This window comes from Azolla caroliniana, unplaced genomic scaffold (assembly GCF_043228905.1).
Source record: "Azolla caroliniana isolate FFs.n. ecotype wild unplaced genomic scaffold, voAzoCaro1.0.p SCAF_8, whole genome shotgun sequence".
Taxonomy (NCBI): Eukaryota; Viridiplantae; Streptophyta; class Polypodiopsida; order Salviniales; family Salviniaceae; genus Azolla; species Azolla caroliniana.
The window spans coordinates 6,962,945-6,977,010 of record NW_028230443.1 but is presented as its reverse complement, the minus strand read 5'-3'; the positions used below and the strand labels follow the sequence as shown (position 1 = coordinate 6,977,010).

The 14,066-nt window shown below is 36.6% G+C and overlaps 1 protein-coding gene across 1 annotated transcript; it reads left to right on the top strand.

Annotated features, from left to right (window-relative positions):
- The first annotated feature begins 5,390 nt into the window (after positions 1-5,390).
- Positions 5,391-8,734, top strand: LOC147860931 (uncharacterized). The gene is made up of 4 exons (XM_087323212.1): positions 5,391-5,635; positions 6,597-6,809; positions 7,114-7,188; positions 7,661-8,734. The coding sequence occupies exons 1-4, from the start codon at positions 5,633-5,635 to the stop codon at positions 8,591-8,593; spliced, it is 1,224 nt and encodes a 407-aa protein (XP_087179338.1). The 5' UTR covers positions 5,391-5,632; the 3' UTR covers positions 8,594-8,734.
- The last annotated feature ends 5,332 nt before the right edge of the window (positions 8,735-14,066 follow it).

Below are 14,066 nucleotides of genomic sequence, written 5' to 3'. Positions count from 1 at the left end.
ATTTATTTTACAAGAGCCACAACGATGGCATCATTTCAAACAACCCCATAAAAAGTAAATAACTTTTTTTTGCACGACAATTGTCGTTAACCGGTTTGAAGACATATTTCGGCCTTGAAAACTACAATATATATATATATATATATATATATATATATATTCATATCCTCCTTTTAAAGAGGTTTGTATTCTTCTAGTCTATACAACTTGCCATGCACTCTATGGATAGAGTAACTCCCTCTCTATATATCATAAATACCCCCACCACAAGATTCCCTCCGTCTAAATATCATTAATACCCCCCATCACCATTTTGGGTGCTCAAACATTCTAGCAATGTGTTTCTATGTATGAAGACGCGCTTAAGCCTTATATGGCTATATAGTCGCCATTTATAGTTGCGGGGAAACACATGATGAACCAATACATAGTGTAAACCACGAGTTTACCTCTTATAGTGTTAGTTGGAGTCTGGAGAAGCGAGTAGGAAGTATTTCTTTATGCGAGTCAAGCAATCTGTAGTACAATTGTTTTACCTCAATCGTCAAACCCACATTCGTAACGAATAGCAAGTTCATGACATTAGGTATGACCCTATCATTGTATAGACTCCAACTCCCTCACTAGGACATTAGATTCCTTCTATTAAAGCCCTTTGTACATTCCCTATTTATAAATTCATGTGCTATCAATGATCATGCCTATCTATAGAGTTCCTTGTTTGCAAAGTTTTCTTCAACCAATTTTATATTGAGACATTTTCCACACTCGTCTTAAAATCCCCACTTTGTGTGGCTTAAATCTTATAGCTTTAAAAACTAGATATATCCTCAGAGAGATTCCATGTGGAGTAACACCCATACTAAATGATGTGTTGTGTGTATATTGATGTGGGAGTATTGAATGATGTAGTGCATCAAGTAAGGTGAGAACTGTATGATACTCCAACGTTTTGGACATGGTTGTTAATAATACAAGTAAGTGACCAAATATGATATAAATGGTAGAGTCGAGCCCATGTCGAGGATTGAACTTGGAATCTCTTTGTGGTCAATAATTTTACTTCTACAAACAAATATAACGATAATTATGATAATGTAAGGTCCTTTTAATGCTAGAAGCCTATTGAATCCAAAAAAGAATGTCACAAAGAGAGTCTCATTTGCCGACGTACAAGGTGTAGCCACACGTATTTGTGTATTTTCACTAAGATAAAATCTATGATCATCCCTAGAGATCAAATATGACCTATTGGATTGAAATGAAACAAAATCGCGCATTGTGTGTGGAGCTTGTTATTCAATAATTTTACTAATGCACATTGAAATCAAGAGTATGTATTGTGACTAACAAAGAAATACATGTACGAGTGCCAATTTTAAAAAATGGAAGAAGGAAAACTCGAAAATAATCGAAAGTGGGGCAATTACGAACTTTTAGAGGCAAAATAGGGTCTCCTCGCATGTACGCAATGCACTACTAGATCAACAAGAATGTACCCAAAGCAATGGTGTTGAAAATGTACAAGGGAATGGGCTCTAACATGTGCAGATGATTGTGACAAAAAATATGATTTTGTGGTTTGGCACAACATATGTCATATCATGTGTGTAGCATTGGCCAACATATCTCTCTGGAGCCACAATACATTCTCGTCACACACACACAAAAAACACTCATTGACATCGATTGTGGCATCATGAAGCTAACTTAATGCATCCAATCTTCCAAACCATTCTTCATATCTTGCATCAATCTAGAACTCCATGTTTTGTTTCTATGTATCTTTTGATCTTTTTTACTTGCTTTCCATGCGATACAAGGAGGTCAATGTAAGGAGATATGAGAGAGATTATAAAAATATGATGAAAGATAAGTGAGAGCAAGATTGAAAATGTAGGGCACAATAACGACTCAAGGAGTGCCAAAAGAATCGATGTAATTTCATCCATCATTAGATTTGGTGTCTAATAGTCGAGTGACTAGCCGAACTTTTTTGTCATGGAAAAGATACTAAAATTTAAATGAAAAGTGAGTCTAAGCTTTAAGAAAGAGAGTATATCTGACAAGTTGAGTCCAAAAGGCAACATCAAACTACATTAAGTCCAATTCAACTGGCACGCGTCAATGTGCGAAAAGAGGATCAAGAAGTAAGTGGTTTTGGCCGAACTTTTTTCACAGTCTACATTCGTAACTTGTATTCGTAAAATAAGCCTTTGACTGTGTTACAAAAAAAAAACTACCATGGACTTCATAGTTAAGCATGAAATTGTGTTTCTGGACAAAGCCGAACTTATTTTTCTAGGCAATCTATATCAAATATGTAACTATTTTTCGTAACTAGAGTCAACTCGATAACATCATTTAGCATGATAATGGCATTCAAAACACTACGCAGAAGTCGGCAACATGGAACGCCTCCACGGTCACACACAACACATTTATAGCTCGATTTTACATTAGTAGTACCGACAACATAAAGATCTTTTGAATTCTTCTTGTTCATTCATTACAGCACTTGGTTACTAACAAATTAGGGGCCACACATCCCTCCAAAGATTTATATCATTCCAATCGGATCGGGCGAGCAAGCGACAGAGGGGCATGGCGATGCGAATAAATATCTAGACAAGTGAATTGAGGTATCTACGACTATTATTACTACTACTACTACTACTATTTGAATCAATGTCCATTAAAGAATATTTCACGATATTTTAGGCAACTAGTTTAGCTTGGGGCACAATGTCACAGAGGAAACATGAAAATGATGATTGTTTGGGGGGAGTGTCCCTTGGCACTCCCTTTTTACTATCTCTTTCACTGTTTGTGTGTGTGGAAAATGCGTCGATGTCGAAGTTGTAAAGCCAATTTTTTAGGAGCTAATTTGTCAGGCTTGTACACTGTGCATGATCTCAAACTAAGAATGTGAAGATCTTTATACAATGTCAAGCAATGCTTCAACCTTTATATTGGGGAAATGTGTAATTACGAAAGTTATAAACCCATTTTCTAGGATGCAAATTATTAGTGTGCATGATCTTAAGCTAAAACTATGAACAACTTTTTAGTGTTGCTTGACACTTGGAACCCCAAACAGTCAATACTGAGCTCTCCCACAAATTACATAGAAATTCACTGAGGTAAATCTGAGGGGAGGTTTGAAGCCTTTGATGTAGTGCACATAGGCAATGCTTTCCAACGATTCTTTTGAATGTAATGCATTTTTCTTATTTTGGCAAGGGGGATATTACATGATACACATGCGTGTGTTTGATTACTACTCTTATCAAATCACGAGCGGAGTGCTTCAAGAGAAATTCAAACCGCAAGCCTTGGGAACCAAATAGTTGAAGAATAAAATATCCCAGATTGGTTGGTTTGAAGTAGTGTAAAGCAATAGAAGTAAAAAATGCCCAATGGAGCATTGTAAGCATAAACCTCATGTGTGTGCCAATGCTACAAATTGAAACAATGTATATTGATACCATTCACAAAGTATGCAAGATCCAAGTTAGAGAGCTTGAATGATCAAGTGGCGAGGGACTGATAATCTTGATATCGATGCACATTATGGTTATTGATGTGTAGAGTTTTAATGTGTAAATTAATAGGTCATAGTGAATGGCTTGTTTGGAAGAACGCAATTGTTGTCAATTTCAAGGCAGTCCTTGGTTTCATGTTGCATGTTTCTAGGATTTATTTGTTTTGAATCGTTTGGCCCCATTTTGCTTTTTTAAATAAGTTCAAACACAAGGAAGACCCCCGATAATCGGGTGGGAGGGAGGATGACTAGTTGCATTCCGAGTCCATTCAACACTAAAATCTCGACACAACCAGGTGGGAGGACGAATATATACATATGCATTTCGAATCGATTCCACAATTAAAACCTCGGGAATCGTGTGGGGAAGAGAGATATAATCCACTTGGATGGCTAACCAAAGTCATGGAGCTCTAAGATATGTCAGACATCTAATATAATATATACCATCTAGAGACATTCATGTTAGCGGGTTGACCTGTAAGGAAGCCTGTCTGGAAGGCAATGGCATGTCAATGAAGACCTGAAACATTTGTTGAGCAGGTTGGCAAGGGAGATGTTCGGGCGGGCGCCAATCTTGCGGCCAAATGTAGCAAGCAGACCACTCACTTCTCTTATGATCAGCTTCACACAAGGGGACCTCTACTCATTATGACACATATACAAACATATGATGCCTATATCTATATATACATATACATTATACATATACATATACATATACATATACATATACATTATACATTATACATATACATATACATATACATTATAAATTATACATATACATATACATATACATTATAAATTATACATTATACATATACATATACATATACATATACATATACATGTGTGTGTGTGCTACATCATGTGAAGGTGTTGGGGAGGATAATGTCTTGAAGAGGTGGGTGGGATAGAAGTTAGAGTTTTTAAGAAATATAGAAAAAATAAAACAAACTTTTAGAGAGAGGAAATTGGGAGCTGAATTTAGTAGAGAGAGGAAATGTAAAGAGAGAGTTAGGCACAAAATCGTTAAAGCGGAAAACACTCTCGAAAATCTAGCAAAAGAATTTTAACAAACAAAATAAACAAAAGAAACGAAGTATGTAATAAAAAGAAGAAGGGAAAAAAAAAGCAAATAAATATAAATAACGAACAAAAAAGAAGAAGCAGGCGAATAAATAAAAAACGAGCAAAATAAATAAATAAATAAATAAAATAAAGAAATAAGGGAGTGGGGGGGCGAGGGTATTAAATATTTGCACGCGTTTTGGAATGAATATTAATTAAATAAAAATAATAAGAAAAGAAAATGATGGTTCAGGAAAAAAAAAGAATTTAAAAATAGGAAAAGCAAAAAATACAGCCTAAAACAAATGGAAATAAAGAATTAGAAATTGAGAAAAAAAGAACTAGAAATTAAATTAAAAAATAAATAAAAAAACAGGAGAGAGAGATGGGGGGAGGATATTAATTAATAAGGGAAGCGCGAAATTCATAATTCTTTATTAAATTAAATTAAATTAAATATTTTCTTTCCCTTTCTTTCTTTTCCGTGTGCCTCTGTTTAATTAATTAAAATAAAATAAATAATTAAATAAAATAAAAAATAATTAAAATTGAGTTTTTATTTTTAAAATTTCTTTTCGGGGGGGGGGGGGGTGTTTGGTGTTTTACCTATATGTAAATATTTTTGGGCCGACTCACGACCGTTGGATCTGCACGATGAGCGGCTGGGATCGATTCTCAGGACCTTCTCTTTCATATATTACATATATAGTCAGTCAGTCGGCTTCTCCTGCTCTCACTCCGCCATAGCCTGCCCTTCCTTCCTTCCTTCCTTTCTCTCCTCTCTGCAGATTTTGCCTCCCCTTCTTTCTTTCTTTTGCCTGTTAATCCGATCCTTCCCATCGTTAATTCATCTGATTCTCATATCTTCGTTTAATCTCCAGATTTCCAATCCATTCCCTCATCGATCAATCCCCCTTTCTCCCTCTCTGCTGTTTGATCTTGGATTTCTCCTCCTTCTTTTTACATTTTCCAAACTCTGCATAATCGCCCCCGGATGCTCTCCAACCCCTGCAAATGGTAATGCTGCTTTCCTCAGTTCCGATCTCTGCAATTGTTCTTTGCTTTGCTTTCTATGTTGTATCTCCCATCCTTCTCTTAATCGCGTGGAATAGGTCCGCTAATTAGGTCAGTCTGAAACATTGACTCATTGAACTTGATTAAACTCCAGAATTCACGCAAATCCCAGTGTAGCTAGGACTAATATGCTGTAGGATTTTTGTGCTTCAAGGATTCTCCAGATTTTTAGATCTCTTGTACTACAGTGTTTTGCATCGCTAATTTGTGATGGTCGAAACTTTTAAGTGTCTTTATCTTAATGGAAACGACGTAAGAAAACAGGGAGAAAATCTGCGTATTAGGATTAAGAAGTTAATCATAGTTATAGGTAATTAGGCTAAACTGGTGCTGCTTAAGGCAATTGATTTGCGTTTATATTTCAATTGACTATTCTTGCTACATTTTTTATTCAAATTATTGGCCGTCGATTTGCATTTTATTAAATTGATGCCACCACTTGTGGAGTAATTATTTGAAGTTGCTTTTATAGATGATATCATTTGAATTTATTTTCTGTGCATCAATTCCAAGAGTATAGATTTCTTTGACGTCCAATTGCCAGTGACTGAGCCATCGAATCCACTACTATTGGTCAGTTGGCTTACTTCCGGCATAGTCTTGAGCATCGCCGATTGTAACAGTTAATCTTGTCACTGATAACCTAACCGCTAATAGTTTAGGTGATTCGAGCCTTAGGTACGATCAATTGATTTATGCAGATCAATAGAGTAGCTTCCATATTGGTACCGGACGATTGAAGAAATTTAGAATTGTGATTATCTTTGAATCAAATTACAAAGGTTCACGAAAGAAATCAATCAAGCAGTGCTATTTGTGATTGCAGTGGCGCGTGCTTGTTTTTGCTGTTAATCTAGTTTGCTGGGGCCTGACTACTTCTTATCTCTGTAACCTTTTTTGGCAGAACACCAAAACTCATAATCACAGTGTTAATCGCAAGATGAGGCCCGCGTGGTTAGAGAGGTTACTATCAGAGACGAATTTCTTCAGTGGATGTGAAATTCATAAAAACGAAAAGAAGAATGAGAATAATGTCTTCTGTGTGGACTGTCATGTGGCGATTTGTCAGCATTGCATCCCTCGTCATCACCATGTCAACGAGGGTAATCTCCTTCAGGTAATTTGGGTCTTTTTTTGGGTCCAATTTTGGCTATTTATTTTCATTAGGATCCTGAATTGTTCTGAATGTATTGAATTCGCGGAGTACTTGTGAATTCCGATCATTGTTAGAATGTGTTGTGACAACATTTGCATCATAATGAGGAATTTGCTTTTTCTGTCGTGAATTAGACATTCGTGAAGAGATTTAATTGAGTGATGAAGGGAACTCGGCGATATTAATTTGTGTGTTAACGCCCTCAACGCAGTAATAAGGAATATATTTTAATTCGGTTATTGATGCATCGTTGGGATGTTCGCAGATCCGAAGATATGTATATCACGATGTAATCAGATTGCAAGATATCGAAAAGCTTATCGATTGTGCTTTCGTACAGGTGAGAAGCTTTTTTATTATTATGGTGGAATAGTTAACGCAGTTTCATTGTGAATTTGAGTTGTCGAAAGACATTCAAGCGCGAAACCTAGGAAACAAACACATACATTATCTTAGGACCATTGGATTTCATGGTCTGAGTTAGGCTTCTAATTCTGTTAATTGTACCGCCTGCTAGGCGTCAGTACTGCTAATTACATCGGTAACCTAGAGCGAGTTAATTGCGAGATATGATGGTGATAAATCTTGACGTCTAGATAATTAACAGCAGAATTGACATTAGCTCATCTGGAAAAATGTGCTTAATTCACCCTTATTTCCTAATTTAGTAAATTTGATTAAGCTTCAACTGGATTTATCTTTACTTAAATGAGTAGTTTGCATACATTCTTGATCGCAGACTAGTGGAGTTGTAAATTGTTTGCATCTGCATTCAAATTTTTGCTAATTTAGGTGGTTTCTTTTGAAAACAGCCTTATATAATCAACAGCGCCAAGGTTGTTTTCCTTAATCCGCGGCCTCAATCTCGGCCGTCAAAGCCGGGGGCCGGTGGAATCAACGGCTGTAGAACGTGCGATCGGAATCTGCAAGAAAGGTTCCGGTTCTGCTGCCTAGCCTGCAAAGTTGATTCCTACACGAAGGGAGGAGGGGAGAAGAATCTTCAGAAGATCTTAATGCCCGAGATTAACGCTAATCACCCTTTTAATGGCTGTTTTAACTACGAATCCTCTTTAGATCACATCCCAATTAGCCATCCGGCCGTGAACCCCTCTCCTAATCCTTCTTTTGATGATTTTAATCGCTCGCCTACCTCCGATCAGCTCTCCCCTCACTCTGTTATCTTCTTTCCGCGCGATTCCCTCTCTCCTTCCAACTCCTGCTCCAATTCTTCCATGTCCAATTCTCATTCCTCGGCCAAATCTCTGCTTAACCCTGCCAAATCCATAAAGTCCAGAAGTTATTTGATCAGTTCTGCTGATGCTTTGTTCAAATCCAGGCACAATCTTGGGAAATGTAGGAATACTGTCATCAATTCTGCAGACAGGCGAATCAAATTCCGACGTTCTGCCATCAAATCCAGAGATGCATATCCGAAACCCAGAGCGAATTTGATGAACTCGAGAGCCAGCCATATGAAATTTCACAACAGTTCAGGTGAATTGAGCCGTGAGACCCCCAAATTTATGCCTACTTTGTCCAGTAATTGCCCCAGTTTGATAAAAAGTGCAGTCTCGTTGCCAATTATTGCTAAAAGAAGAATTTTATCGCCATCGTCCTCATCCTCATCCTCTTCATTCTCTCAGATTATTGGTTCTTCTGACCATAGTGATTACAATATCATGTCTGATCATTCATTCCGTAAGCGAAGTCGAAAAGGAGAACCAATGCGATCACACCTTTCATGATTTATTTTTTCTCTAATTACACTATTAAAGGCCTTGATCTACAGCCTTGGCCCTTAATCATGGCTATTCCCTCCATAATTAAATCCTGATTAAGTGAAAGTCCATCTTCCAGAGGCATTATGGCAGCTATCTAGTTATACTTCAATCCAACAAGTCGTCAATCCTAATTATGTACTGATCTACAGAACCTATGGATCACTTTGCAGAGTGGTGATTTAAATTTTTGCGAGTTATAGTAGTGTTATTGTAAATGATATATCTCTTATATATCAACATATTGTACTGGGAAAAAGAAAAGAGTACTGTGTATACAAGACATTGTTTGTTTCTGCTTAATTAAACCTGTAATTATCGTCATCATTATTCATGAAAACGTAATGAATTGTGTAGCCGATTCGGTAGGATTATGAGTTTTGCTTGCTGAATAAAATGTGCTCTTGGGCTATTGGATTTTGATATTCTGGTCATGACATGCTGATTGATTGTAGGAACAGATGACTTTCTTGGAAGGATTGAATCAGAGATCTAATTAGTTTTTTTAATTAATCGCTGGCTTTGAGCCGTAATCAATGCCTAATTGAGAAAACGGAAACCCAGATATTGTTTTAAATGTTTCTCTCTCCCTTCTGGTAGAATTATCTACAATCCCATTGGACTAAAAGAATTGGAGAATTGGAGATAATGCCTACACACTCAAATTATTTATTTTTGGCTATTGAAACGAGGAATGGTTTATCTTCAGTGCAGAGCGTTCTTATGTCTTCGATGAAGTGAAGTGACCAATGATGGATGGGATTGATTTCCATCCCACATGAATGAGATGTATTTATTAATAAATTGGTGGAATGCGAGGAAGATCCAAATCTCTCATAATTGAAGGATTTCCTTCCCATGGAGTTTGATTATTATGTACATTCTTGGATGGATGGATTGAGTGAGAATTGGTAAGAAATATGTTGAAATTCTTGGATGGATGGATGGATTGAGTGAGGATTGGTAAGAAATATGTTAAAAAATGTTTTAATTCAGTTATATAGATGGACTGTAAAAAAAACAAAGCAGAATACAACCATCCATCCCTATCTATGAGACAATTTGGGAGCCCTAGATGGGCACTCCAAAGTTATGTATGTATGTGTATCCTAGGACCAAACTCTTGGATGACCCCACCAATGATTGACCGACCGACCGACATACACTTCATATATATACATATATTGAATGCTTTCGATCGTGACACTCTTATCTATCCGATGCCGTAGTTTGATTATGTCTGTCAACAAAAGCGAAGTCTCGTTTTTCATGAAAGTTTCTCGCAACTAGTTTTATCGAAGGAGGGGTTGTGTTAGAATGTCACTAACGTTTACAAGGGGTTGGAACTTGGAAACCTACACAAGGTGTCTTATATGTTTGGTAGGTGTCCTTATATACATCAGTAGGATTCGTGTAACCCTAAACCCATCCTGACAACTTCTACCAAGAGCCCATCCACAACTTTGAAAAGACTTTGAAACTCGGGAGTCATCGATTTGTCGACACAATGTGTGGGGAAGCCAAAGGATTAGTCCCAAGGGATTGTGAAGAGTAATTTAGTAGTAGTAGTAGTAGTAGCCTACAATGAGTAGAATGTTTTAATCTGAATGCATTGAATGGGGGAGAGGGTGGTGCCATTAATTCATCAATACACAACAACAACTTTAATTGCTCTGATTTATTAATATTGTTGTCATGTGTGTGGCTGCCCAAAATTCTTTGAAAGTTTTTAATGTAGAAAAAAGAAAAAGGGAGAAGAAGAAGAGGGGGAGGAGGAGGTGCTTAGAGTGAGTGAGGAATTCAATTCCTTCCTCAATCATTCATTAATAGCATTAGTAAATAATAATAGTTTTACTCTCATTGAGCCAATTGAGATTGGGGGATATATGATGATAATGATGATGATGGATTGGATTGGATTGATATGATTGATCTCTTCTACTTCTTTCTTGCTACTATTTTTTTTCTTCCAAAAACTACTTCTTGCTACTATTATTAGTTGGATGGTTGGGGTTAGAATAATATTAAGACCACTACAATTTTTAGTCATAACCCAAAGCCCTCCAATTATGTTTTGAAGGTAAAGGTTTATTATGCCCATAGTATGTAAAATTCGTGTTCGTCTAGCATAACATTCATTTTCCTATGTTAGAAAACGAATGCGAATGTTATTTAAACATTCTTGTGTTTCTTTTTTGTTTTTCCCCATTTTTTAATGTTTTTGTTTTTTTCCATTTTCTAGGCTTATTTACCTCATAATAAATAGTTAATCCAAAAGTATTTATCATTCTTTGAGGTTGTTTTTCTTATGCGAATGATTGAAACTATTATGCCTATGCCAATACTAGTTCCATCTAGGTTTAGGGTTTAGGGTTTATACCAATTTTAGTTCCATCTAGGTTTAGGATACAAGGTTTACCCAATCCAATTCTAGAGGTGCTTTCATATTGCCTATTATATGACCGGTCTTTCTGACATTCTCCCTATATCAAGCTACCATTTATCAAAATATTAGGCATGGGTTGTGGAGTTAACTGCCCGACTAGTTCCATCTAGGTTTAGGGTTTAGAGTTTATACCAATTCTAGTTCCATCTGGGTTTAGGATACAAGGTTTGGCCAATCCAATACTAGAGGTGCTTTCATATTGCCTATTATATGACTGGTTTTTCTAACATTCTCCCTATATTAAGCTACCATTTATCAAAATATTAGGCATGGGATGTGGAGTTAACTGCCTGAGCGAGGATAACCTAGAATTTAGCTCCAAACTCAACCAGTCAAGCAAATGGATGATTCAATAAACAAAAAGTTGACATAAGTGCTACGTAGTAGCAACATCCGGATAGAATACCAAATCGTTGCACTCTCTAATATTTGTTCCTTGTTATGTTTGATCTATTGCAAAATGTTAAAATGAATAAACTCTCTTTTCTCCCTCATTTCATTGAGACAAAGTCTTTGTGTCGTCTTTGTACATATATTAATGGATGCCAACTTGTAAGCGATTAATTGTAAACCCCCTAAAACAATAGTCATGTTGTAATATTCAAACATGCACATTGGAAACTTATGACAAGTAAAATAGAATACACGTCCATTTTCCAATCGAAAACTAAAACTGAAAATGGTGAAGACATAGTAGATGTGGAGATTACTTAATACATTGGAGCCCAATATGTGAAATTCTAGCATGTGCATGTTGCTTCAATGTTTTTCCCACCAATAAAATCTGGCATTGTTCATGTTATCTTTCAATGCTATAAATAGAGTAGCTCAAGCTTTTCTTGGCCCACCAATGATGTTAGGCTTTTGGTTAAGTAGTGATTGTACCACAATGCTTGCCACTAAACTTTAGTTCTATAAACTTGTCACTTGCAATAAACATATGTGGCTACATTCACCCCTCCTTTAAGAAAAGATTTCGTCTTAAAAAGCAGACTTAGGTAATGATTTGATAAGATGATAGTTCCCAAGGATTATCCTCTTGAGGATGGATTCTCTTGCAAGTAGACTTATGCTTGATATATAACACAACCTCATGTCATTTATGCTGATATGCCATAATTGTTTCTAGCTCATGAGAAATTCAATAATAAAAAATGGCATTAGTGTTTTTCAAAGATTGAACTTTAACAAGCTCATGCTCAGAAGCCAATGATACCTTTGAACATTCTCTAAGTTTATAGTTTCGAACACAATCTATCCATCCTACTTGGAAAGAATTGTGTCGATTAGAAAATCACTTGTATCAATGGTAGCCTCAATGCAAAGTGCGCATACATTATCGATTGCCAAAATGTTTGCGAAAGTGACCAAGTTTTTTTTTGACAATCTTACCACACTAATTTATTATATTTCATAATCAATTATAGATTTATGAAGGTTACAAATTAGTATGTCAAAACTCTTTAATAAATTACAATAGAACTCAAATTAGTACGTGAAAACTCTTTAATAAATTACAATAGAACTCTGGATATGAGATCGTTGTATACTCTAGCATTGGTTGAATACTAAGATGAATAAAAGTTGTTAAGCATTGGTTGTATACTCTAGCATTGGCGTTGGTAGCACTAAAGAATCAGGATGTTTTTTTTTTCCCCCAAAAAACAACTCCTTCCATTAGTTATAAAATTTTACAAATGAGATTATTATGTACGAATCCCTGTAGGGACGCGACAGTTCCATCTTATGTGGCTGCCCACTGACTCAAGAAAGGGAGAGGACGATCATTGTTGGATGAAGGCTATTCGTTGTCTTTCAACTCCATCGGAGCTGCCCTTGAGGCCATCATATTGGCTCTTTAGAGTGGCTACAATTTCATTCCATATCTCTTGCAGTAACATTGTTGGATGCCCGGTTTGGTTGGAGAAGGCCTGTCTACACCATTGTTTCCATAGGATCCAAAGAGTTATTGGGCTGACCAATTCCAACCCAACTTGAGATTTGTCATTAAGAGGAGTTGAGTGGACATTGTCAAAGTCATCCCCTCCTCTTGATTCTCGTATCTGCCATGATAGCCAACATATATTTCCCCACTTGATTGAGCCTTGGACTTGGCATAATTACAACAAGCGACCAACCCCTCGCCATATTCGATGGGCGTGTCGTATTGATTCCACTGCATTTGGACACTCTACACAGTTAGTGTCATGACGACATACATTTTGGCCTTACAAGGATTCGAGCCCAAGACATCTTGGTCTATATGTTAGATCTTTAACCATTGTACTAACATATATGATGTATAGTTATAATAAATGTATTATTAGTTATTACAAGATATTTAGAGTATTCTAGAACATTCTAGGATATTCCATGATTATATTAAATATCATAAATATCATAAATATTCTAGAGCATTCTAGAATACTCCATAAGGACCTATAAATAGGTGTCTATTCATTCATCACAACTCATTTGGTTCAACACCAGTTTGTAGCCCCTTAGCCTACTCTTTGTAATCCTTGCTCTCTTATAATATAAACTCTCTTTCCATTTCTAGTGTTCTTTCTCTCTCTCTCTCTCTCTCTACCTTCTATTGTCATCTTATTTTTCTCTCTCCTATTCTCAAGTCACGACAGTTAGGAGAGCTAAGGTTCCCATGTTGCCATGCTCCCACCGGTAGTGACTTATGTATTAATAACCATTGGAACGTGATAATTCGCCTCTTGTGTTGTTGTTTCCAGATTTTCTGCCAAAACTTGGTGATAATTGTGTGAGGAACTTGATATGTGTGCCAGACCTTTGCAGCAGCCGACTCTCGAGCAATTTGAGCAGCTAGGATGTGGCGACCCAATCTAGTTCTAAATTGAAAGAAAGGGATTGGTTTGCTTCCTTGCTCCGCATAAGGATCACGCCATGTCCATCGCAATGGGTCCCAAGCCATGTGTTTTCATGAGTACATATGTGCCAATCGGGTTGTACTTTGATCGGATC